Raw genomic sequence first — 27,119 nt, 5'->3', positions numbered from 1 at the left:
AGAAACTGCACCCTTGTGTCTTGCACACTTGTCCTCATGGTAGGCGGCATTTTAATCTCATTACTCCAGGAAAATGACCGTCTTTGTTCAGGACGTGACTACATGCGTGAGCGGGCTGTGGCACTGCTAACTAGCTACAGTGCACGTGCACTAATCCAGGAACCAGACCTCGTATCCCATCCAAAGATGGCTGCCGTCTACGTCGTGCATGTGATACCTACATTGCGATGGTTAAAGAAACGTTACCCGTTTATTACGCTTTGTTTGTACACTTGACGTGAATGTTGCGCTCTTGATGGAAGTCTCGCGGAGTTCTTAAGTTATCTTCAGGTGCAGTTTACACATGCTTTTGGCTGGTACAGCCCTTCCGCACCCAGATCCAGTAGTCCGCCATTGATTGTACTTTTCTTCCTTCTGTGTGCACGCCTCCATTGTTGCACGCACCTCGGCCTGTTTAATACTTGGTAGGGTCATTGGAGTGGAGACTCGTGCACCCTTTCCAAGCACTGGTCAACTGTCGATGCCTCCTGCATGGGAGCCATCAGAGGTCTGATATCAATGCACGCGCCTTTTGTGCTGTGATGTGTTTCAGTGGTTGTCCTTTGGCAGGTAGCCGTTGTTATAGCCTTATAGGCCACTGCTAGGGCTTAACTGGTTGTTAAAGTCCCTGAACCCCCAGTTACAGACCTGAGCTGCAGGCACGCCACATAAGTTACTATTTTAATATCCGCATTAAATCAGCTTATTCTGAAAAATACATACATTTTACATTTAAACACCTTATTTTCCATTTTTGGAAACCTACCCAATTCATCCAAACAAAAGCTGTTTATTTACTAGGTTGGGCTACACACTAGGAAGCTACTCACAAGCAGCTGAAGAGCTTCTAGCAACACCCGAGCTGTTCGTTGGTGAACCTGAGGTATACCATTACAATCACACATAGAGTGTAAATGAGTGAGAGATATGATGGATTGCGAAGGCTGGAAACTTGAACACTCTTGTGTTCTGCCAGCAGGATGTGGTGAGCTGCAGCTGCCGGCACTTCCTGGGTTTTCCACATTATACCGTGAGTAGGAGCTCGCGGGGTGGGCGAGGACCTGATGTGGGTAACTTCCACAAGAGGCACGCGTCTAGAATCCACATTTCACTCTGTCTGCAAACAAACCTGTGACACCTTTTTCTGTCTGTCTACCATATAACCCAAAACCTACCTCTGGGGAGCGAGAACGCGCCAGCTTTATTGACCTGGACGCCCCCGTCAAGTCGTAGGTTTGAATCCAAGAAGGGACACTCCACCCTTTATGCTTCTGGCATCTACCCAAATGGGCACCAATCTGTTGGGGTGGTGGTAGTGGTTTTGCGCACTTTAAAAAGTAAAGTGCAGGTCTTGTGAAAGGGACATCATACGCTACCCTAGTGCTGCTGCTATTCATTTTCTATTTTTTTTTTATTTTTTTTTTTAGCATAAACAAGGGAACCCAGAAAAATACCTTTGGACCATGGGTAAATTACTTATTAGAGAGAACAAGGGTCCTCAGGAAATGCAATAAGGGTACAAAAAAATATATAGACCACGATAAGTGCTATAGTTCAGCTTCCCAGCCCAGCCGGGCAGGGAATATTTAATTTTCAAATTTTTAGAATCAAATTTTGACCAGGAGGGGGTCATGTACAGGGAATTAGATAGGGCACAATCCTGTACCTAACCTGAAAGATAGAAAAACCATTAGAATAGAAAAGGAAGTAGAATGAAAGGAGTTTTAACAGGCAAGAAGGGTTTTGGAGCCAATTATCGTTTGCGAAATAATAAACAATCAAAGCAAGTCACGACATACAGTGTATGCAGAATAATACACAATTGAATTTCAACAACACTGTTTTAAGCGTCAACGTTTCGATCCCTTGGCTCCTAATGAACCGGGATCATCATCAGGACTATATTAATCAACGCCTGTTTCCAATATGAACGCCTGTGGAAGTGAAGAGGGAGAAAAATAAAAGAAAAACATCAGGCATCCGCCTGAATAGGTAAAAATAAGACAACCATTTTAAGCAGCGAGGTCAATCTGTGGCTGTCCAGCCATTATTAATCAAGGCCAGTATTCAGTCTGTGATTCATGCCTGAAGTGTGATTGAGGTGCATGCAATATTGTCATGCAATTGCAGGTCTGCTCGGGGTCCAGTAAAAGTTACATCATATAAAATTTATACATCAGGTGAGTGACTGTGGTGAATGAGCAATTGGATAAAAAAAACGGCGCAGTGAAAATAGTGAATGAGCAGATGAATAACAAAAGATGAGTTTGAAACGGCGCAGTAATCTAATGGAAGACTACAATGGAGGATGCATCTATACAAAATAGAGCTAATTGATCGCAAATTGTGAATCCGAAGAGTGACAAAAGTGCAAGCTGGTGGACCGGAATCGGCGCAGTAAGTTGGTGAAGAATCGTGTGATTGAACGGCCGGTTTTTTACATGCCGGATTCCAGTGGGTGGACCCCGGTGAAGTGTCAAGGGATTCACTAACCTGACAATTTGCAAGGGTTAGCTTGGTCGGGCGCGGTTCGCCGTAAAAATTACTGTCAGGAACCCAGGGTTGGAGGGACCTGAAAACGGGAATTCAATTAAGGTCAACCGGGCTTGGTCGGGTATGGAAATTACTGGGCACTGAGGTATTTACAATTACCTTGGCAAGACGGGTCAGACCGTGAATTTCGAGTCTTTCCGTGAGTGTTTCTCGCTGCTCCCTAGATTAATGAGGTCGCTTGAATCGGCAACCACGAATGCTAAATAAAAGGAAAATTACATTAGAGCCGGATTATGGCACAGCAAGGATCAGTCCTAACAATAAGGGGGAGGGGGTCCCGATCGGCACTTACCTTGTTTCACCTTAGCATCAGTAGGTGGTGGGAGGTATGGCCGTGAATACGGATGTCTTTTGAATGTGGGGGCTTGCAACCCTTGGATTGTGATGCCGCTTGAATCGGCGGTCTCTATGGTAAAAGGGAGGACTCGTGTTAGGAACAGGGATATCAAAAGGGGAGGCATTAGCCTAATGTTATGGGGGAGGCCAGGTCGGTGCTTACCCTGATCCACGGTGGGATCTGCGGTGGGTAGGAAGTAGAGACACGATGGTCTAACTGCGAGGCTCCAGCAGCATAGATCTGCTGTTCCCGGGTCGTTCGAATCTGGCAGGCTGTGATTGTTAAGTTGCCGGCATGGAAGACGGACTGTGCGTGCAGGCCGCAACTACAGCGGCCATGATGGAGTGGTTTGGAACCCGGTTGAATTGGGCAGGCATGAGTGGGTTCAGGGTTAGGGATTGGTGATTAGGTACTAGGTGGGATATCGTGGGTGTGAATAAAAGTGCATAAACCAGTGATTAGGTATTAGGTGCTATACCTTTAGTAAAATTACCGAGTAGAAATGCATGCTCTACCGAAGTGACTAGCCTGTCGTGCCCGACATGTATACACATTAGACTATATACAAAGGAATTTCTGTATGACAATGGTCGCAACAATACATTCTGTGCATTGAAACATCATTCTCACTGACTTCCTGGAAGCCAACAACATACTAGACCTCTCTCAGACCGGCTTCAGGCCCCGTCATGGTACGGAGACTGCACTTATTGCAGTGACGGAGGAGGCACGGAGGATCTTGGACGATGGCGGGTCCACAGCCATCGTCCTACTCGACCTAAGTGCCGCCTTCGACACTGTCAATCATAACATCCTACTTCACCAGCTTAACAAAATAGGAGTGTCAGGCACAGCACTCATTTGGCTGAGGTCTTTCCTTACGGATAGATCCTTCCAGGTCTTTGAAAGGGACTTCACCTCAGCCAGTAAACCCCTCACTTGTGGAGTGCCTCAGGGCTCCTCCCTGAGCCCTACCCTTTTTAATGTCTACCTACGCCCCCTAGCTGATGTCGTCCGCCCATTCGGGGTGAAAATTGTCACCTACGCGGACGACACGCAGCTAGTGGTAGCACTGGACCCCCCCCTGAACTCTCATCACAGATTACATATCTGCCTTGAAGCCGTCGCTGCTTGGATGTCTAGCTCTTGTCTCAAACTTAACGGGGACAAAACAGAGATAATGCTCCTTGGAAATAACATCTCGAAATCCATCAATCCCATCTGGCCTCTCTGCTTAGGAAGCCCCCCGCAACCCAAGGAGCAAATCAAGAGCTTAGGCATCTGGCTCGACCACACTCTAACCTTCAACTACCAAGCCACCAAGCTTGCTGCCACCTGCTTCGGGCTGATGAGACTTCTCCGCAAAATCCTCCCCCTCCTTCCGTTCCATTCAAGACGGATTATGGTTCAAGGCCTGATCCTCTCCCGTCTCGATTGTGGAAACGCCCTATATCTGGGGGCCCCACAATCTACACTTAACAGACTCCAGGTCATTCAAAACTGTGCGGCAAGAATCCTCCTGGATATCCCCCGCCGAACTTCAGTCAGAGCCAGACTGAAGGATCTTCACTGGCTCCCGGTGAGATCCAGAATTGAATTTAAGAGCATGTGCATCGCACACCGATCCTACTGGGGTACAGGCCCCTCTATTAACTCCCCCCTGATGAAAGCCTATCTACCCTCCCGCCCACTCAGGTCTACAACCTCCCACCTCGCCTCAGTACCACGCATTAGGAAGGCCAGATGTGGAGGCCGCTCGCTTTCTTACAACCTGGCTAGGATCTGGAACTCCCTTCCCCTCCCTATCAGATCAGAACCTAACCTTCTCACCTTCCGTAAACTATTAAAAACTTGGCTCTTCAGCAAAATTCCAATCTAACTTTTCACTCAGCTTCTCTTACTCCAGCCTCTCCAGCCCAACTCACTCTTTTCTATAGCGCTGGGACGCCCCTGGGTAGCCAACGCGCTTTACAAATCATCAATTCAATTCAATTCAATTCAATTGAATTCAATCAGAATATATACTTGAAAAGAACATTTTCTATTCCATGCACTAATAACAGTTGTCCGATATAACCATACGTCGACAATTCATTTGAGTGTTAATAAAAGCTCCAAAAAGCAAGAGTTCTTCTTGGGAGGGATTTTTGGCTTGATGTGCAGAGACTAGTGCGTAAATTAGAGGAGGGAGGTCCAATCCTCTGTCCGGTTTAGTCCATTCCGGATTGAGTCCTAAGGATTAGGAGAAACTGTTCACACAAGGAGGACTACTTTAGAGAAGGTGCTATCCTGGCCAATAAATTAAGACAGGGGCTACCCTAGAAAAATCGTTAAAAACGCCTTGAAAAGGGCATGGTATCGCCCACGAGAAACACTGCTTGTCCCTAACCCAAAGACAAATATGGACAGGATAGCATGCATAACAACTTTCTCTCCCATCTCTAATCAACTGAGAAAAATGGTCTTAAAACACTGGCCAGTGATTAATGCAGGTACCCTAGAAATTGAGCGCCCCTTATTTGCTTTAAAAACAAGAACTTAAAGGACCATCTGGTCCGAGCTGCGCTTCCCAGCCCAAACCACTCCTCTACTCTTGAAGCGGCATGGGGTCTGTCCCCCATTGTTGGACATGTCAAATGCGGTTGTTGTACGGTTTGCAATTTTACTATTGAAGGTAAAATACTTGTGTTTAACAATATCACATTTAAATGTAACACACTCACAAACTGCAATACAAGTAATGTTATTTATCTCATCCAATGCCCGTGTAAAAAAATCTATGTGGGCCAAACATCACAAAAAATCAAAACCTGCATCTGCCAGCATAGGAGCCGCATCAGGTGCAGGACACCAAATGCCCCACTGGTAGAACACTTCATGGAAGCAAATCATGACGAAGATGATATCCGCTGGACTGTTTTAAAGGCACTGAAACTACCCCAAAGAGGAGGCAGTATGACTAGTCTACCAAACAATGAGGAATTGAAGTGCATAATAATGCTGGACTCAATCCGGAATGGACTAAACCGGACAGAGGATTGGACCTCCCTCCTCTAATTTACGCACTAGTCTCTGCACATCAAGCCAAAAATCCCTCCCAAGAAGAACTCTTGCTTTTTGGAGCTTTTATTAACACTCAAATGAATTGTCGACGTATGGTTATATCGGACAACTGTTATTAGTGCATGGAATAGAAAATGTTCTTTTCAAGTATATATTCTGATTGAATTCAATGCACAGAATGTATTGTTGCGACCATTGTCATACAGAAATTCCTTTGTATATAGTCTAATGTGTATAAATGTCGGGCACGACAGGCTAGTCACTTCGGTAGAGCATGCATTTCTACTCTGTAATTTTACTAAAGGTATAGCACTTGATACCTAATCACCGGTTTATGCACTTTTATTCACACCCACGATATCCCACCTAGTACCTAATCACCAATCCCTAACCCTGAACCCACTCATGCCTGCCCAATTTAACCGGGTTCCAAACCACTCCATCATGGCCGCTGTAGTTGCGGCCTGCACGCACAGTCCGTCTTCCATGCCGGCAACTTAACAATCACAGCCTGCCAGATTCGAACGACCCGGGAACAGCGGATCTACGCTGCTGGAGCCTCGCAGTTAGACCATCGTGTCTCTACTTCCTACCCACCTCAGATCCCACCGTGGATCAGGGTAAGCACCGACCTGGCCTCCCCCATAACATTAGGCTAATGCCTCCCCTTTTGATATCCCTGTTCCTAACACGAGTCCTCCCTTTTACCATAGAGACCGCCGATTCAAGCGGCGTCACAATCCAAGGGTTGCAAGCCCCCACATTCAAAAGACTTGCGTATTCACGGCCATACCTCCCACCACCTACTGATGCTAAGGTGAAACAAGGTAAGCGCCGATCAGGACCCCCTCCCCCTTATTGTTAGGATTGATCCTTGCTGTGCCATAATCCGGCTCTAATGTAATTTTCCTTTTATGTAGCACTCGTGGTTGCCGATTCAAGCGACCTCATTAATCTAGGGAGCAGCGAGAAACACTCACGGAAAGACTCGAAATTCACGGTCTGACCCGTCTTGCCAAGGTAATTGTAAATACATCAGTGCCCAGTAATTTCCATACCCGACCAAGCCCGGTTGACCTTAATTGAATTCCCGTTTTCAGGTCCCTCCAACCCTGGGTTCCTGACAGTAATTTTTACGGCGAACCGCGCCCGACCAAGCTAACCCTTGCAAATTGTCAGGTTAGTGAATCCCTTGACACTTCACCGGGGACCACCCACTGGAATCCGGCATGTAAAAAACCGGCCGTTCAATCACACGATTCTTCACCAACTTACTGCGCCGATTCCGGTCCACCAGCTTGCACTTTTGTCACTCTTCGGATTCACAATTTGCGATCAATTAGCTCTATTTTGTACTGATGCATCCTCCATTGTAGTCTTCCATTAGATTACTGCGCCGTTTCAAACTCATCTTTTGTTATTCATCTGCTCATTCACTATTTTCACTGCGCCGTTTTTTTATCCAATTGCTCATTCACCACAGTCACTCACCTGATGTATAAATTTTATATGATGTAACTTTTACTGGACCCAGAGCAGACCTGCAATTGCATGACAATATTGCATGCACCTCAATCACACTTAAGGCATGAATCACAGACTGAATACTGGCCTTGATTAATAATGGCTGGACAGCCACAGATTGACCTCGCTACTTAAAATTGTTGTCTTATTTTTACCTATTCAGGCGGATGCCTGATGTTTTTCTTTTATTTTTCTCCCTCTTCACTTCCACAGGCGTTCATATTGGAAACAGGCGTTGATTAATATAGTCCTGATGATGATCCCGGTTCATTAGGAGCCAAGGGATCGAAACGTTGACGCTTAAAACAGTGTTGTTGAAATTCAATTGTGTATTATTCTGCATACACTGTATGTCGTGACTTGCTTTGATTGTTTATTATTTCGCAAACGATAATTGGCTCCAAAACCCTTCTTGCCTGTTAAAACTCCTTTCATTCTACTTCCTTTTCTATTCTAATGGTTTTTCTATCTTTCAGGTTAGGTACAGGATTGTGCCCTATCTAATTCCCTGTACATGACCCCCTCCTGGTCAAAATTTGATTCTAAAAATTTGAAAATTAAATATTCCCTGCCCGGCTGGGCTGGGAAGCTGAACTATAACGCTAGCTATTCATTTTCTAGACATTCCTCAGTGAGGCTTAGGATAATCCGCCAGATCTTGAACCTATGTATGGTGCGATGGAAAAGAACCAGCGTGTGTATCCATGTCGGCCATAGTTTGTAATCTACTGTAGAACCCCAAAATTGCAAGCTCCTGTCTGCGATTTGTACCCTGTTCTGGTCTACAATTCAGAAAACACAAGTAAGACTTCTAAAAGCGATTGAGTTGCAAATTTGCTACAAAGACCAATACGTCTTCGGTCCTTGGCAGACACCCCTGTACTGCTCTGGTGATGACTGCAGGAGCTTGGAGGATGTACCATGCCTACCTCCATGGCCACTTTGCCTTAGTACTGGTTTTTCTAGAAATTATTGAGCCTGGAAACCCTCATGGGGGATTATCAGCTCTTTACAAATCCTGTTTGATTTGATTGAGGCTTCTGCTGAGTATATGGGCCAATGTTGCTTCCCTGGTGTGTTTGACGGGCACATACTCTCCTGTCCTAGAAGCTACTTCAGATTTTCTTTCCCACACTACTTTTGCTGAAAGTGTTTTTGTTCCCGTGGAACTAACTGTTGCTTCCATGCACCTGTCACAGTCCAAGATAAAAGGGACTGCAGGGACAGGGTTATTTGATCTTTCTGTGCCTGTAGTTTGTTTCACCAAGACTGAGATTCTGCTGTTTGGTTGCAAAGTGTATTCTACTTGTATATCTGCTGTTGTGTCTTTTTGTATTTCATCATAATCTTGAAGTGTAATACTAACGTACCAAAATCTCAGTATGGCGCGTGCGCCCTTAAACAGCACGCTGCAGTGTAAAGAACTAAACATGGCTGTTTGGATGGTCACATTCTCTGTATTAAATGTGTTGGGATATTAGTGGTGCTACTATTTCTGTTATCAGGTCAAGATTGTTGCATTTTCAAGTGGGCCTCGATAACACGCCTCCTATTATCACCAGGGATGTGTAGAGATCTGGGCCTTTATCCAGAGTAACTGCTTTCATGTTTCTCCACAAGCAGTTGATACAGGAATACTGATGCAATCAAATAGTTTTGAGAAAAATAGTTGCAAAGTTTTGGGACGTGTGGGTGAGTCCTACTGTACTGGTAAAGCATATGGTGTCTTGCCCTGATTTTTGCATCAAGCCGTACCCAGGGCCTCCTGTATCTATCCACCTCTGCACACAACCGCTTCCAGCTGAGGGTGCATTATTAGGACCTCATGCAGACTGTTTTGGGCGTTTGTGGGTGTCGAACTTCTTGCAGCTCCTACTGTGATGATTTCAGTGGTGTCTCAGACGGAACAAGGTACCACTGATGAGGCTGGATCAGTTATTTGTATGATGGTTACAGCGGCGGATGGCTAGCGTTGAGCTGTTAGGCTTCCAGTTCCTTAGGCTTAAGCTTCTCTTACTCAAGATGTATTTGTCAATCCTTCTGTACTGCCTCCTCAGTGTTTGGGCAGGTTATGCTCTAAAGTTGATTCATCTCGAAACTAGGATGGGCCGAGGCCACCTCAGTGGGTTCGAAGCGGTGAGGCTCGGGTATAACCCAGGAACATCAATCTCCTGAAGCTGTCTCTAGCTCCCCGAGTACTGTTTTAATCATGTACGGATTGGACTGACCTGTGGGGACTACAGCCCTGTCTATCTTTTCTTAGATCATTTGACACAAGCTAGACCAAGAAATACTAATGCGAATAGAAGGCATCTTCTGCTCTACAGAGTTTGACATTCAAGAGTAGTGTTGAGGCACCACTCTTCTCCCCGTTGCACCAGTTAACCGGTATCCTGTGGGTTCTCTTGCTTTATGAAGTCCAGCTGGTTGACCACTATGGGTTCCCAGAGTGTAGTCATTTGACACTGACCAGCAGGTTTGATGCATGTGTGACTGACCTGGGATATGTCAGGATTGTTCTGGAGGACATGTTGGCCAATAGAAATCCAAAAGACTACTCGGTGGCCAAGTTCAAAGCGGCCACTCGTGATGGTATGAGAAAAGGTTTTCCAGGACAAACCTTTTCTCAAACCTATCTACATTAGGGGGGTTAGGGGTTTCCCCCTGTCAAGGACAAGCAGCCCAAAGAAAAGGAATTTTTTGCTCAATACACAGCGACTAGGGGATTGGGACCTTTTTACCCCTCACTTTTCATACCCACTCATGAAGGTAAACTGATGGGTGGAGTGAGGTGAGATGGTGGAACGATGACTATACTTCTAAGAGCATTGGCCCAAGAGCTTGGAGTTAGAGTCCTGAAAAGCTCATGCCTCGTATTCAGATCGGGAGCAGTAGATGAACGGAGAACGTTTATCGAAGCACTAATTGTACATTGGAAGCGGAGATTGACTGTCCATTCTACCTCCTTTCTTGTTGGCTACAGACTCACCATCCCACATTGTCTACAGGGCTCTAAATATAGTGCCGGCATGAAGCCCTAGTCCTTGCTCTTAAAGTGAGGAAGCCGTACGTAGGTTCTGGTTGGAGGACATATGTGATAAAGTGTAAAATGTCAGCCAACATGTAGGGAAAATCCTGCAGTGTTAACAGGAGCTTTGGTAGGGTGGATAGTTCACAGGATGGCCTTGATAGGGAGATACTCTGCAATAAACAAGCACTGGTCAGGCATGGAACGGGTTTGGTAGGTTCCATTCTTGTTACAGCACCACCAGGAAAGCCAATTCAATGCGCTACCCTCCGGGCGTTGAAAAAACTGGGAGGTAAGGATGGGCCTTGTGTCCCCGGTGGGAGGATGAAAAGCTGCACACTAGAGGTAGCTGAGGCTAGGGGAGGCATTGCGAGCCAGTGAGGAGCCGGGACTTCTGTACGGATTTTATAGGTGGGGAGGCAGGTCGGAGGAAGGATGGCGAGCCAGGAAGAGGCGTGAGAGGAGACTGAGGACTTTTACCTTCTAGGCACAGAGGAGGAAAGGCAGAGTGACGCTGAAAGGGGGGGTAACAGGAAGGCAATCACACGTGATGGTCAGGCACCTTCCAAGTCACATGAGCTTTGAGATGCCACCATGATGAGCAGTGAGAAGAACAGATGAGCAGAATTGTGCTAAGCCAGGCAGGGTGCTCCATTTTTTTTTCTTCGTTCTGGTGTTTACTTAACTGTTGATGGTTGTACGCTTCAAAACACAGCTACCCATTGTGCTTGCACTGTCAATGTGAATGTGTCAACTTGTATTTTTCAAGTATTGCCTCGTAATCTAATTCTAATGTGCAACGTTTACATTCCCTTTGCCAACGTTTACACTCTAGAAACTGCGTAAATGAATTGATAAAAGCTAAGGGGCGAATTGACTGCCAGGATGTCGGCTCCAGTTCGCCCCTCGCATTCTGGCAGAGTCAGTTCTCAATGCTTTTGAATTGCAACTTGGAGGGCGTTTGCCCCCAGCGCAGATAGGAGTGTACTCGTAATAACGGACTGTACCTTCCTTAGTGGTGGCAAACGCTTTTGTATTCGTGAGTAATTAAAAAAAATAAGATGTACTGCATGTACCATAATGCAGTGGAACAGCTGGCGCTGCGCTCTTGCACATATGCATTTTGTCAAGCTGAAGAGACCGTCAACAATCTCTCCTTTGTGTGTTGCTTTTAGAAATGACGCATTCCGCGGTGTAAGCTTTCGGTGGTAATTAGCGGCTCACCCCTCCTCAGCAGTGACCGAGCGCGCCATCATTCACGGCAGGGTCGGAGCCCTGGCTTCTTGCCAATGCTTTAAGCCCTCATGACAAAAGTTGGAGAACTTTAGACTGCTCTTCCCACCCTCTTTCGCCCTTTGTGTGTCGTAATTCGGTGTTTAAGGGCTCGGACCTTGGTGTTTTCATTGTTCTGCGGCACGCCCCCTCCATGGGCCCTGGCAGGGATGCAGGAAGGCTGAGCACATGCGTGGTGGAGGTGCTGAAAGTTCACACCTTGACCTGTGAGTGGCCCCGGGGCAGCTTCCAGAAACGGCCTGTTTGCTCTCCGGTCCGCTGCCTTTTTCGGAACATTGATTGGCTCCTGATTCGTGTATCCATCCAGTGTGCTACAGAATTTACTTTACCAGATCCACTGGAATTATGTTGCAGAGGAGCATCAAATTATGCGACTGGGTCGAATGAGTTATGTGGCAAGAAAAGGCAAATTATGCGGCCCAGTGCAGCACTTTTTTCAAATAGTATTACTTCATTATGTATATCGATTTTTAACACATAGTAATACTGTCTGGCCAAAGATGTTGCTGAATTAGTACTAGATGAATAGCCAGATGCAGAAACAAAAAAACTGAAACATGACAAATTAACCTTTTACTGGGCAATCATACATGTCATGTTTTTAGTAACTATTGATCCGTTTCAGCTAAACGCAAGTTTGTGTCAAAATCTGAAGATTCTGCAGCAGGTGATGGATTATGTGGCAAATCCATAACTATGCAAAAAAAGCGACCTCCGCAGAATCGCATAATTCCAAGGGTACATTACTCCTAATTAGAATGTCGAGTGTGTGAAAGTTTACACCGTCTGGACCTTTGCCTCCCCTGTTCAAGGAAAGGCGGTTTACACCCTCTCCTAGTTCGGCACTTGAGTGCAAGTGAGGTTACACTGTCCCTGTTGCAGTTGCTGTGCACGAGAAAGCAACCTTATGCTGCACCTGCCTTTGCTGTATCTCTTGTGCACAAGTACCCTTATACTGCACATACCCCCCCACACATTGCACCGGTTCTGCGCGCGCCAGTGTATGCTGCAGCTGTTTTGCACACGTACATTTATGCTGCAGCTGATTTGCACAAGCACGTTTACGCTACACCTGCCTTTGCACAAGTACGTTTACACCACACCCCCATAACCTGCACGGGTTGTGCGCAAGCAAGTGTATGCAGCACATGTTTTACACAAGTAAGCTTACGCTGCACCTGTAGCTTCTTCTGCATGTGCATTGCACAAGTAAGGTAGTGCTGCACATTGGTACTCTTGCACAATCACGCTCACAGAGCATACCCATGCTGTATGTCTTGTGCACAAGTAGGTTTACGCCGCACCTGCCCCGCACAGGTAACCTAGCACGGCTCCTGTGGTGTGCTGCGCGGTGGGCAGGGCTCTCCCCTGCTACAGTCTGTGCTGCACCTGTTCTTCGGATAAACGCGAAGGCTTCAGTTTCCGTGCCTGTCAATCCTGTGCCTTTCATCCGCGCTCAATCTGAATTCACAATGCAGCGAAAACAAACGCACAAAGCGCTACAAGAAACTGAATCCATGCAGTGATGTCAATGGGGTGCTGGTGCCAGGCGGCTAGTTTCCGGGTGTTAGGTGAGCAGAGGAATTTGCGTGGCTTGTTTTGTGCGCGATGGGCGTGCGCTGAACACCCGATCTGAAAGCAAAGCACCGGGTTTGGTGCTTTTAAAAATAAAATTAAAAAAAACTCCCATTCACCGCCCCCAAAACCATGTGCTAGTGCGCCCCTCTCAAGTGATCGGCGGGAGAGGTTTCTCTGTCGTTTGTGTGTCAATAACTTCTGGAGTCGGCGAATTGCTGGTGTTCTGGTGTTTTTTTTGCTTGTGTTTTTACTGCGCCCATTCTGTTTTGCCCCGGGGTCGGTGAGTTCCCTCCCATGAGTATTCATTCCGTCCCATCTTTAAGGAGCTCTGTGTTTGTGTAAGATCCTTGTGACCCCGGTAGTCTGTCTCTGCGGGGGTCGGTAGAAGTTCCGAGGCGCCCCTCCGTCTCGGGATCGGCCACATGACTCTGCCCACCTCTGTTGTGCCCCCTTGTAGCGCCTCTCATACTCTCCGCCTCGCAGCACTGCACGCCCTCTTCATCCTCCTCTGGCGTTGCTTGTCCTTGAAGGAACGGCTTTGCTGATAACCCTGGTTACTCTTTAAGTGGTTTTGCCTGATAAGCTCCCCCGGCGCCGCCCCCTCCCCGTCCTTACCCGATGCTCCCTCCTCCACTCACCTGCCCCCGGCAACAACTGCGGCTTCTGTCGGAAACTTTGCTAGAAGTTGACAGACCGTCTGAGGAAAGGTTCAAAAGTCACCCAAGGCTACTCACGAAGGGTTTGTCCTGCGCCGGTCGTATGTACTGGCCGTGCTGTCCCTGTGCACAGACCATGCAGTCCGTGGAGGAGGAGGGGGGGGGGGGAAGAGATCACGCATCGACTATCCTGTCCTTATGCACAGGAGGCCCTCTGCTATACGGTGAGCCGAAGTACCCGGCATCGCAGCAGTACCGCCCTGGGGCACTAGAGGGCGGTACAGGGTGTAGGCCACTCCCTGACTGTACTATTAATGTGCATGGCCTGTAGGGTGGTAGCGCGGTGCACAGAAGTGTTGAAAGGCAAAATGATGCCCCCACCCCGCAGAACTAGATGAGGGGCCCCTGACAGATGTACATCAGCCTCGGTCTGCAGGGGGGCCCCAGGCGGGCTGGGAGCCCTTGAAGGGTTGGGGCCGCCCTACCCTGAAGGGGCACATGTCACACCCCTGGTGCACAGCCCACACAGTGCACTCTGCAGTGTCTGGGGTATCCAGTGCACCCGGGCCGTGCACTAGCAGTCGGACCCGCTCAGCAGTGGTGCACGCCCACAGGGCCCCGGGGGCGGCACGCGGCTGGTCTGAGACGACGCCGGCATCTCCCACTGCGGCTCCAGCCACGTGTCCTCCGAAGCCATCCGCCGAGGGCATCTCAAAGCCTCCGTCCGGCCTGCGGTGCTGGGGCCAGCTCACGCCCAGGCAGCAGCCTCGGCGCACTTCAGTATCCCTGCAGCATCCGGCTCCAGAGCGACCCTGAGCACGGTGCTCCTGTGTAGCCTTCCCTGCGTCCAGTCACCTCCCCGTGTCTTCTCGACAAGATCTGCGTGGTACACCTTTTAGACAAAGTTGAAGATTTTTTTCTCTTCTCACCATTGTGAAAGTCTTTCTGGAACTTTTGCAACTTTATATAGTTTGCAAAGTGTTACACGCCAAAATGTCCGCGTGAAACTCGGGACTTTTGTGACAATTTGTTCCATATATCCTCTTATGCTCAAAGTGGTTCTAGAAAGGTATACTGAATTCTGCAGTGCAGTTTGTGCATGGAAAACCCCTGCCTAATGTAACCCCGCAAAGAAAGTGGTGGCGTTATGCTGCTCATTCATGTATGTGCGTATATGTGTGTGGGTATATATATGTGTGTGTGTATATATAATATATATATAATGTGTGTATATATATATATATATAATGTTTATAGCTATATATGTATGTATATGAAATGGTTCTCCTCCTTTCTCTTCAACCGCACTCAAAGAATCAAAATCAAAAGCTGCGAATCGGGCCCTCTCCCCATCACTAGAGGTGTATCTCAAGGGTCCGTACTCTCACCTCAACTCTTCAACATATACATGGAGCCCCTCACGTCAATTCTAAGGAAGTCCAACATCCCCTTCCACCTCTACGCGGATGACACACAACTCTACCTGGAAACCACTTCGATCGCAGACATCCACAGACCGAACTGCACACTCATTGAAGTCCAACATTGGCTCGCATCCAACAACCTAAAACTCAATGAAGGAAAAACCGAAGTGCTCCTCATCTCGAACACAGATGAAAACCCCCAAATCCTAGAATGGCTCAAAGCCTTAAACGCCCTGAATGTTCCACTTGTTCCTACTAACTCCGTAAAATCCCTAGGGATCACCCTGGACCCTAAACTGGACATGAAAGAACACATCTCAAAAACTGCCAAAAGTGCTTTCCTGAACCTGAAACTCCTCTACAAACTGAAACCCTTCCTCCCCTCGAAAGACCTGAAACAGGCCACTCAGGCTCTGGTACTCTCCAGAATTGACTATGGCATCGCTACGCTGACTGGTTCAGCCAAATCTCACCTGGGTCCTCTGACCTCTACCCTCAACGCCGCAGCAAGAATGGTCACAGGAACCAGGAAATACGAACACATCTCCCCGGCTCTTAAGGACCTGAAGTGGCTCCCTATTGTCCAACGAGCCAGTTTCCGCACAGCTTGCCTCACTCACAAAGCCCTGCACACAGGAAAACCTGAATATCTGGCCAACAAGCTCAAAAAAGCCGGTCAATCTAGGAACCTCAGAAGCTCCAACACGCTCCTACTCATTCCTCTGAAATCCCAGAAACACAAAACATCCAGCAAATCCTTTGCGGGCAATGCTCCCAAGATCTGGAACGCCATGCCCCCACATATCAGAACGACCGCCTCCTTCCCGAAATTCAAGATGTTACTCAAAGCCCTCTTCCTTGAGCGCTCTGGACTGTAGTAAGATCTCCACGTCTGACTTTGAAAGTCCATTTTTGCTGCGGTCCAAGAGCCGGATGTCTCGCTTTTGACTCTATCCTGTTTTTGCGCTCCTGTTTATATTGTAAAGTCTTTCTCTACACCCATGTGCTCCCTGCTCTGTTCTCCTTCCTCACTGCACCTCTAATGCCTTTTTGTACATGTTGTGAAGCGCTCTGATACCTTCGGGTCCAGCTAGCGCTATACAAAACTTTAATTAATAAATAAATAAATAAAGTATATGTGTACATATTTAAGTGACGTTATAGGGAGATGTTGAAATGACACAAAAAACAAAAAATCCTTCCTGAGCTAACTATAACTAACGACCCGCCATGCACTGATTATAACCTCGCATGTTACATCACACTTGACATGTTAAAGGATATTCTTGAAGACCTAAGTTACGACATTTCAAACACCTAACTAGAATGTCATTTTGACCTTTGTTTTTCGAATTTCACGTTTTGTTTTTTTATGTAAGGTAACCTATTATTACCATACCAAACTATAAGGTCACTTCTACCGTCATATTTTGTCTGTGAATTCTTTTAAACATTCATCCCACTGAGAAAAGCTTTTGGCCGTTTGTAGAGGTGGGCTCGGTGCTCTGGCACTCTGCGTGGGCTGCGGGCCCCTGGCCTGGGACTTCCTGACTGGGTCCAGGGGGGAGGGGGCCTTCCTCCATGTACTTTGCGGGGGGGGGGGGGGGGGGGGCTCAAGTTTCGTTACGCCACTGGGTGGGCTGAGCACAGTTTTGGTCATGGTCTGACTGGCCTATAGGACAATCGGGCAGTGCCTGGAGGGCTGGTCTGACTGGTCAGTATATAGGCTGTTCTTTTTGCTGTTTATGGGCCTGTTTTATTGTCTTTTGGGCTGGTTTTAACTGTTGATTTTTCTGATGTTAAAACACACATTGCCAGTATCGAGCTTAAATCCATGTAGCCATCCCAGTTCAAAACTGCCCCTATTTGCTAACGTAGGCCACATTTTTAGCTGCCTAATTCACTTCTGGGGTACATTTTTATTTTGATGCCTAGGTCTACTTTGTCCCAACCCGGATGAGGTCACCCCATGGTAATGATAACCTAGAAAGTGTGTGTGCATTGTTATGTTGTGTTGAGTTGTAGGTGCACAAGGTGGTGTAGACCTTGTGTATAGCATCAACCTACGCCTAGTGTCCCCAGAAGTAAACTAAAGAGGCAGTAAAGCAGAACCTCGAGACGTTGAGGCCTTCACACACATTGCTGGAGTGGCTGGACTGGTTTTGGGGGTAAGGAAAGGCCTGTTCTCAGTAGCTATATGGATTTTGACATGTGCTTGTTGTGTTATAACTATAGAGCATGCGGCGAGGGTATCCAGGCGCTAGCTAAGGAGGAGGCTGTTCTGGCTGAGTCTGAGGTCTAGGTAAAGGGCGGGGTTTTTAGATTCTTGTGGAACTTAAGAACTGACGAGGCGGCTCTGATGTGCAGGGGGTGGTCTTTCCAGGCCTCGTGCACGAGGCAAAGTAACGTGATTTGTAATGGGGAAAATGCTAAAAAAGGCGCTAGAGCCTGTGATGTACTCCCTGCTCACCTGCTTCCTTTACCTCTCCAGGTCTGCAATGCTTGGACAGTAACCGGCCCTGCGAGAATGGCGGCAAGTGTACCATGTACTCCAACGGATCTGCGTCCTGCGTGTAAGTGAAACTTCAGACATTTTGTGTTTCTTGTATCTGCTGTTTCCACGCTTACGAATGCTCTACCTGGGAAAGGTCCCCCTGCCCACCTTGTAAAATGTGGCTCTGGTGTGTCCCACCAGGAGTGTGGTAAGTGCTTGCAGCACATGGGCTACTTAAGGCTCTTGATTCATCGGGTGTGGCCAGTAGTGTGATGCTTATAACTTGCACCACCCAAGGGCTGCATGGAAGCTCTAAGATGGAACAGGAGTTTTGTGGTCCAGCCTTGGGGCTGCTGTGGAGCATGAAAGGGGAACAAAGAGGACGTTTGCTTGTGGATGGAATACTTGCATTCTGCTGCTCTCCAGGGCACTGGCAAAGAGATTAGGTGTGCCAAGACTGGAGATGTGCCCTGCATCGGTCTTTGGGTGGCCAAGGATGGCATTGTGCAGCATGGCCTTCTGTCCTTGGGCTCTTAAACCACCAAGGTGCTTCATGTGATGACCGCCCACTCGTAGTGTTTTTGGAAGGTGCAGATGGGGCCACTCGTTTTTGAACTAAGGTATCCTATTCTTATGGAAGTCCTGCCCTCATAAGGCTGTGCTGCATATGTTATGGTTTATAGTGCTGCATGCACCATGTTGCTTCTTGGCACTAGTTTGAGGAGCTGCTAGAAACCTTGATGGCGACAGATGTCACACGTTAAGTGACCTCTGACTGATTATGGGTTAAGCTGCTGCATTATTATTGGGCTTCGTACTAGAATTGTGCTTTTTGGTGGCTAAATAATGTGTATTTTATTTTTTTTGTGGTCCTTCCCATAAGATATAGTCGTGCCGGCATGAGGGCCTCCAAGCCTCTTCACTGATTGAAATGATAATGTCATGGAAGATGTTCGGGGGGAGGGTGTCCATGCGGGCTTCGGGTTTCTCAAGAGGGGTCCAACCTGTAAGGAAGAGACAAAGTGTGCTTAAGATGTGGCAGGCCCATGTCTCTGAACAAGCCTTGCGTGGGGGCTGTGGCGTGCGCTGCCAGCGAATGGGGCAGGTTATTGGCGTCACTGCTTTGTTAGCCAGTTGCTAATATGTGCATTTCTGTGGCCTTTAAATGCAGGTTATCTTTTTCTCATACACCATTGTTGGGTTAAAGGATTGTTGTATGAATATTTTCTTTAAAACAGGGGCACAATAATCCTTTGTATGTTTGGCTCAATGTTACTTGAGGGTTTTATGTCAATCTTTTGTAAATATAACAAGGGACTTGGCTTTGAAATCGTGGGCTTTGTGATGGTAGACTCGAGAGGCATGCAAGTGTCCTGTTGAGCTATTGTGCTGTTCTAATGTGTCATATGATGAAAAGGAAGCTCTGCCTTGGAATAAAACATTTTGGAAACTGGCATTTGCTGTAATATCCTGTGTTTATTGATGCTTTGCCTGACTTGCCTCACGAATAAGCCCTCGTGTGTTTTTTTTGTTTTGTTATTTCAAAGTGATTCGAGAAGACTTCGCTTTCTGGCGTTTCAGCATAAATATTTATTCCATTGGTACTTTCCTGTCTGCTGAAAAAAGTAATCCGAGCCTAACACACATATCTGAGGACTGACCACAGCTTACGTTGTCACATGTTTGGTTTGTTCCATCTGCAGTGGTCAAAAATGGTAAAATACTCCGTAGGTGCCAAAATATTGTTTTCGGTCATGGCATTTCACTTCATAATCCGTGCAGTGGAGGTGAAGTCGTTGTCGTACCCACATACACCAATAAGTTTCACCAGAGCCTGATAACTGTGTATTAAGGGGATACACCCCTCCGAGTTTATATGGGTAATCTGGCAGTCCCAAGTATGTTTTAGGTCACCCCTAGAGTCCCGAAGATAACGCCTTGCATTGCTACTTGTGTATGATGGTACCACACACGGGTGCCTGTCCATCCCCCTGTGTCTGGGCACCTATTTGCCCCACAGCCCTCTTATGTTTATTTTAATACTAGACAAGTGTGTGTGGGGATAAGGGGCCCGGGGTAAAAGCTTTGTTTTGGCGCATGAATTTGTTTTGGTGGCATCCTGGTAGTGGTTCAAGCCTAGGTCGCCGAAGAACTGCTTACACTCTACCGCTGAATTCTTTTCACCTTTGACCGCCTCAGAACCAACACCTGTACTTAGACCACAGCCCCCTGGTCACTTACTATGGCTTTGAGGGGCCATCTGCTGAATGATAGCACAATGCATGTCATCTGCTGAATGATAGCACAATGCATGTCAACCTCCACTGACGTCATCAAACAGCGACATTCTAGATCGCTTATTGTGGGTGAAAGAGATGCAGAACTGGGTAAACAACTGTTTTTTTTTCTCTACATTGGATGGCCACTTTAAGACTTGGGGCCAAGTGTGCTTTTCAGTTAACACACCCAGGAGAGTCACCTGGAACTTGAAGTAGGTACTGAGTGTTGAGGGACACGTCCGCTATGGCAGCCGCCTAGCCCGGTTTACCCACTTGCCCCATGTCTGCCCAGGTGGATGTAAAGATGGCTGCCATGAGGCAAGAGGAGCAGTGGAGGTTGCCTGCTCTGCACTACCCAGCCTGACCTTGAGCACCCACATTTCGTGGGGGGCATGGCTGAGTGGAGCTTGGGACCAATTCAAGTTGCCAACCCGATTCATTTTCAGATTGCTGCACTTCTGGTAGTCAAGGCACACTCTGGATTGCGTTTGACTCTAGCGGCTGTTGATTTCAAGCGGCAAACCTGCTTGTGTCAACATTACTACCCTTGGCAATTTTGGTTTTCATTAAAAAGCTGACATTACAATTTTTTGCATTTGCCCTGGGCTGGTTTGGCTATATCTAGCACCTACCAGTGTTTGAGTGTCTAAATGTATCAATTGCTCACTGTGATATGGGTTCTGCATATCTGTTATGGTGTATATTTTGTTTCAAGCTTTTTATTTTGAGATGGCATTTGTGATTTTTAAGGGCTCACCTTTGTGATTCTGAGAGTCGGACTTGCCTAAAGGGGGGGTGTTTCACCTGTGTGATTCTGAGAGTCGCCTTATCTAGAGGGCATTCGGGCAGTGCCCGAAGGTCTGGTCTGATAGATCTGGACATGGTTTGTTTTTTTGGCTGTTTGTGGGCCGTTTTTACGGTCTGGTTGACCAGTTTTTTCTGTTGCTGTATTTGCTGTTTCCACAATCATTGCCTTCAGCAAGCCCAAATGCATACTCACCCATATGTTGCAAAACACTTATACAATGTGTCTTTACAAGTTTATAACTGCCCAGGTTTGCAAATGTGAGCCACTTTTTTAGTTATCGGATTCGCAAATGTGGCCAGTTTTTTTTTTATTTAGTGTCCCACCCTGGTGATTCTGTACAGTGCCCACCGTCTGGTCTTGTTCGTGGTGGTCCCCTACCCCCGGGGCTCATATTTGATAAGCCTTCTCTGGCCATTGTTGTCCATGCTTGGCCCACGCCCTAAGAGTGGGGTTCAAGTAACATACAAAGACAGAAATCACCATGCAACCCGTAAACTGCTGTGAAATCAGGTGGCAGCGTTCTCATCCAAGGGGTTGGCCCTGGAGCAGATTACAGCTATGAGGAGCTACGCTGGTTCTGAGGGGCCCAATGTATGAGGGGCTATTTCTGTGTGGGGGCACCTTTCTGGTAAGAGCTGGTACATGTGGGCTGTGGCGTGTCTCCGTGGGCTACTTTAAGGGTGCATGTGTACTGTATTTATTTTCAGTACACCCAGGGCTTTAAGTGGGATGAAAAAACGGGAAAGGAGGGGGGCAGAGTTCTCAAATGGGCGTGGCAAATGTAATTAAGGGCCTGGTTTAAAAATAGGTACGCTTATAATCTGTGCCACCCAACTTGTATTTTGCTGTTTCTGTCATTGCATCCATATATATGATACAACAAGTAGCATCTTACCTACAAGTCAGGACTATTGGCTTTGTCAATGATTGTTAGTTGAATAAGATAAATAAGCAGCAACTATGGCTTTTATATAATATTGAAAAAGCTTCCACTTAAAGCCCTGGTGGCACCACGACAATGTTGCTGTTCCTGAGTTTCAAACATAGAAGGGAAATCCAGAGAGAAAATGGCTCTTTTAAAGTCTTCTCTACACCCCCCCCCCTTTTACAACGCTTACCTGGCATGCCTTCGTGCCTAACTTCTCCACTACTGAGAAGTGAGCAGTGTGCACACGCACACATCGATGTGCCTGCTGTGACTGCAGTCTGGGGGGAAAAAACAGACTTTCTGTGCCAGGGCACAAAACCGAGCCCGATAGAGACCAGTTTCGAGCCCCCTCCCTTTAAAAAACGGCCTTTGCTCAGCACCGTTGAGACCCGGCCCACTTAAAGCCCTGAGTACACCCCAGTGCTGTGCCCGGTGCCCTCCCATGTAGCTTGCCCCGTGAGTCGGGGTTTTGCAGGAGTTGGCGCTCACTTCCACGCAGCCTCCCTCAAGGGCGTTGTCAGCGGGGGTTCTGTGTAATGTCTGGATATCTGTGAAGGGGGGGTCGTGTCTTATTATTCTGAAATGAAAACATTCTCTGCAGGCTCCGGAAGTCTGCATAACATCTTTCTCTGTGGCCTACTTCCGGTGACCTCAGCAGGACTTTCCCTCTCTCCACAATAGCTGACCTCGCTGCAGCTGTTTCCTGTCTGTGCTCTCGGGCGCAGTTTATAAAATGTCTATGATATGGTGGCGGTGTGCTCTGCCGTGCCTGGCCACTTTTCAAAGCCTAGCCTCTTTAAACTGCCATTCTGAACCTCTCCTTCCTCCTCCGGCTGGTTTTCTTCCATTTTTTTCTCTCCTCCTAAAGTCATGATACAGAAGAAGTCATAGAACCGGAATTTGGTACAAGGCGTCTCAAGAAGTGGCTGCTTTATGGGAACTGTGATTCTGCATGCAGTGGGGCGGGGTGAGTGAGTTTTGGGGCGTGGTTAAAGGTGTGGCTAAAAAAAATATTCTATAACTTTTTTCGATCTTTCACCTTCAGGTAACTAGATATAAATAACACCACTTAAATAAAAATCAAATGCAAGTAAGTTAATCAGTGGGAAATGCACCATTGTGCATTACGAAAGCCCTATCCTGAGATCCTCAGAACTGAATCCTGGTTGGTGCAGTGGGGAATAGGGACTTGTGTATGTTTAGTGGTACAAGGCCCTAGTCTGTGATAGAAAGCACTGATTTTAAACTTCCGTTACACACAGTATAAAATATGCTGCTACAAAATATGTAAACGAGTTTAAGATAAGGTGCTTCCCATTGCATTTTTTTGTAGAACTGTCTTTTAAAGGCACGCAACTCACAGGTTAGCTGGTAGCTCCCTTACAATACCTCCTAAAAAGATTACATCTGTCATACTGAAGCTTCAAGTGATTCCATCAATTAAGGCCACTACTGGCTTTCAGGCACCCTTTACATTTGCAGATTAACCAGTTGTGTACATTTACATCTTTTCAGGGAACCAGTCACCCTGGCAAGAAGGCTTGTTTAGCTGTCTGCCCCTCCCTCTGTGTCCCAGCACAGGAGACTCCCTGTCTTACACTTCAGCAAAAGCATTTCAACTCTGAGAATTTACCATCCCGGGATGGTTGTATTTTCAATTTTCAAAAAAATAGTAGACCAACTGTTTTTCTAAAATTAAAGTATGTGCACATCGTGCCCCTCGGATCCCGTTCACTTCACCCACTTGTTGCACTCCTTGCTAATGAGAGACCACACCTCTAGGATCCCTTGGGCCCGTGAGTGTCTCCTGTCAAGGTGTTTCTTTGCTCCCTACCCCTCTTCTGTGGATTTAAGACCGCGTTTGGTTTTGTTAATCTTATTCTTAGTGCTTAATGTCTATTAAGTCTTAGTCTACGGCCGCACAATGTTTGTGTGATAGTTCTACCCTAGTTTGGCTCAGGAAGTCTCATAGCGGCATCCGGGGTGTTGCTTTCGGAGTTAATTTGGTTTGAATAAGGATTTGTTGGAAGAACTTCCTGGTGCGTTGAGTTTTGGCCAGCTCTGTTATTTATTTTTTTCCTGGGTGGTTCCATTTGCATCGCAAAATAATTGCCCATCATAGCCCATGTGGTTCATCTGCACACCGAAGAGATATTGCACCTCTATAACGTCCAGTGGTGTCTACACAAAGGTCTTTCCTACCTCTCCTTGTCCCTGGCTCTACGGACACATTAGGCTTGTGGACTCATTTCTTCTACTACGTTTGTTGGATGGGACAAGCCAATGAGTGGCATACATTTTCCTACAGAAAACGCATCTTTAGAGTGTCCTAGAAGTTTCTAGAAGGTTTAACACCTGTGTCCGATTTTCCAATCCGAGCAAGAGTGTGCAGAAGATCTGAAAGGAAGGATGATGCCACAGTAGCATTCTCTAGCGTTGGAGTAAAACTTGCATGGCATGACACCGCTGGCCTTCTAGCACAGGCCCTCTGTAATGTCATGACTCTAGTAGCACACTAGTCTCAGACGAGTCTAGAACAGGGTCCTGTAGATTGCATGCTAACATTCCTCCTGTAGTAACCGCATATGTCTAGCATGCTAATGTGAGCATACTGATGAGGTGATACCTCTGAGCATGCATTCGGGTGAAAGCCTATATGTACTCCTGGAGCACGTATAGCCTGGCCCATCCCTGATGATATTTCTCTAGGGTGCTAGAACGAGAGCATGCTACTCAAGTCTATTTCTTGCTAGTGCCCGTTTTCTGTAGGAATGGAGTACATCTAGCATCCTAGTATTAAGCGCTCTTTATACCAAGCACTGCTTAGTGATATACTTCCATTGTGCTTGCATGAGGGCGCTCTGATCTCGAATAATGGTGGTGCTCCATCACACAAGAACCCTCCAGTACTGTCCCTCCTCTAGCACGCTGACACAGGCGGCAGTGGTAACTATGCCTCTAGTGTGCCTGACGAGAGAGCCCGATTTGCTGCTGCCACGCACCACTGGTGTATTAGTGCGCACACTGTTGCTGTCGAGCTCGTGGTTTTGTCGTGTGAAAGCCCCCTGTAAAGTGCTCAGCTGGTAGCCCACGGTAGTGACTCCCAGCCGGCCTCGGTCACCTCCTGGAGTGTGGTAGCCCAGCTTGTGCCCCGTCCTTTGCCGGGCCGCAGCTCCCGCCCCCTCCAGGAGGGGCGCAGTCGGACGCGGCTCCCTCGCTCGGGCCCGGTGTGTCATGTATTCGGTGAGTAATGTGGGAACGGGAGGCCTGTCCCCGGGCGTGTGCTGCCCGGGCCTGCGCCGCTCTTCCATGACCCTGCGACTGGGACGGAGACGAGGCGCCAAGAGGCGCCGCGCCGCGTGGGGGCGGCCGCAGGAACACAGGCGAGCGGCACGGCCATGCGGGGGCACAAGGAGGGCGGCAAGCTTTCAACGCCCCTCCTCACAAAATTAATTGGTTGCACCTGATACATATACTCCCTTCGTAATACAGAACCCCTCCTATGGCGCGATAGGACTGTTCTGGGGTGTAATGCAAACCACTTGGGGGTAGCGATGAGGGCTGTACCCCCCCCCCCCCCCGCACCCCCCTTCACCTAGGACCCCTTTTAGCCAATGGATATCTTTGAGATGAGGGGACTCGGGGGCCTCAATCCATTCTGCAGTGGGGCCCCGCCATTTTGTGTTACGTCACTGCTGCCATCCTGCCCTGGCTCGCCGGTCCCTGCCGCGTCGCATCTAAGACCCCGTGACGCACTCCATAAATGTACCCCTGCTGGGCGACCCCTGACCTCCAGCAGGACCCCCGCAGCCTCTGTGGCGTCCTAGCCGGGGTGCAGGCTGCGGAGCGTGCTGCTCCCACGCACGCCATCCCGTGGAAGCCCTGGGCCTCTCCCACGCGCGGCGGCGGCGCAGCGCCTCGGGGCAGGGCGGGCCCCGTTTGTCCTGTTGGCGCTTTCAGCTCCAGCGGAGGGGAAGCATCGGAGGCTGGCACTCAGTCAGGTGCGGCCAGATTACAGCAGGTTGCACCTCTCCTCTCCTCGTGGCTCCCGTGCGGCAACAGGTGGATGTGCCCGGGGGAGCCCCGCCCCGCAGCAGGTGAATCACCCAAAGTGCCGGAGCGCGAGCCGCTCCCATGGGAAGAGCGTTGCGCAATCCCAGGAGGCTCGTGCACGGCCCGCTGCGTGCAGAGCGCGCGCAGGGGGACTCTGAGCACCCAGTTACCACCAGGGAGGCCTTCCTGGCTGTGGTGCCAGGAGGCCACGCTCAAGCAGGCGGACCAATCAAACCACAGGCCTGGGACATTCACCGCCCATGGGGGTGGGCTCTATATTGCTTTCACAGATATCCTCTACATAAATGTGCTTCCAGCTGCCACCTTGCAATGTAAAGGTAGTGGTATTGGCCACGTCACTAAATGACAATGATAGGGCCCTTTTAGACCTTCTCTTGATAGCGGCAGTTAAAGTTATATTAAACAATTGGAAAGATGCGAAGAAAGCTTCGTTTAAATGCTGGTTAAATTGGGCAACTCGCCTCCGAGGAGCTGACACAATTGCCCTCCAAGACTCACCTTGGACCCCCCCCCCCCTCCCTCCCACAGACATATGTGGGATAGTCTTCACATATACTTGAATCACACAAGCCGCCATGAAATGTATTCTTACAATGATGTAAATCTTCAGCCTGCTCAAGCTTGTTTGGTACCGGTTCTCGGCCTAATGTACCCTCTGTGTAATCACCTGTACTTTGTCACTGCAGTATACAAGTAGATGCTGATTGTTGGTATTTGTTTTATGTTCTTTCGTTTGATCTCCTTTCTCTTGATTTAGCACACTTTGTAGTACTGCCTTGTATTTATTTCCTTTGTGTGACGCTATATTCCCATGTTCAAGAAAGCAACCATTAAAAGCTTTTAAACACAAAAAGAAATGCAGTGTAATTAATATGGGATAAAGTACCCCCTGTTGTACATTTTAAGGATATTTCAAGTCACTAAGGAGTTCTTGGGATAATATAAACAAGGCCAAGGCCAGGTTTTTTTTATTATAGGGTCATGGAACTCCAAGGTGACTTGCAATATCCTGTTGCTGTACTGCAGGGGGTACTTTGTTCA

General features: G+C 47.8%; 1 protein-coding gene across 1 annotated transcript in view; it reads left to right on the top strand.

The window, feature by feature from the left end:
* NOTCH3 (notch receptor 3) overlaps positions 1-27,119 on the top strand; it is a 209,312-nt gene that overhangs the window by 20,462 nt on the left and 161,731 nt on the right. Inside the window, exon 2 of the mRNA XM_078681656.1 lies at positions 17,987-18,068. Within this exon, the coding sequence (XP_078537782.1) occupies positions 17,987-18,068 (82 nt within the window). The remainder of the gene's footprint in view (positions 1-17,986; positions 18,069-27,119) is intronic.

The sequence above is a fragment of the Lissotriton helveticus genome, chromosome 1_1 (assembly GCF_964261635.1).
Source record: "Lissotriton helveticus chromosome 1_1, aLisHel1.1, whole genome shotgun sequence".
NCBI lineage: Eukaryota > Metazoa > Chordata > Amphibia > Caudata > Salamandridae > Lissotriton > Lissotriton helveticus.
This window is presented reverse-complemented; position numbering and strand designations above follow the sequence as displayed.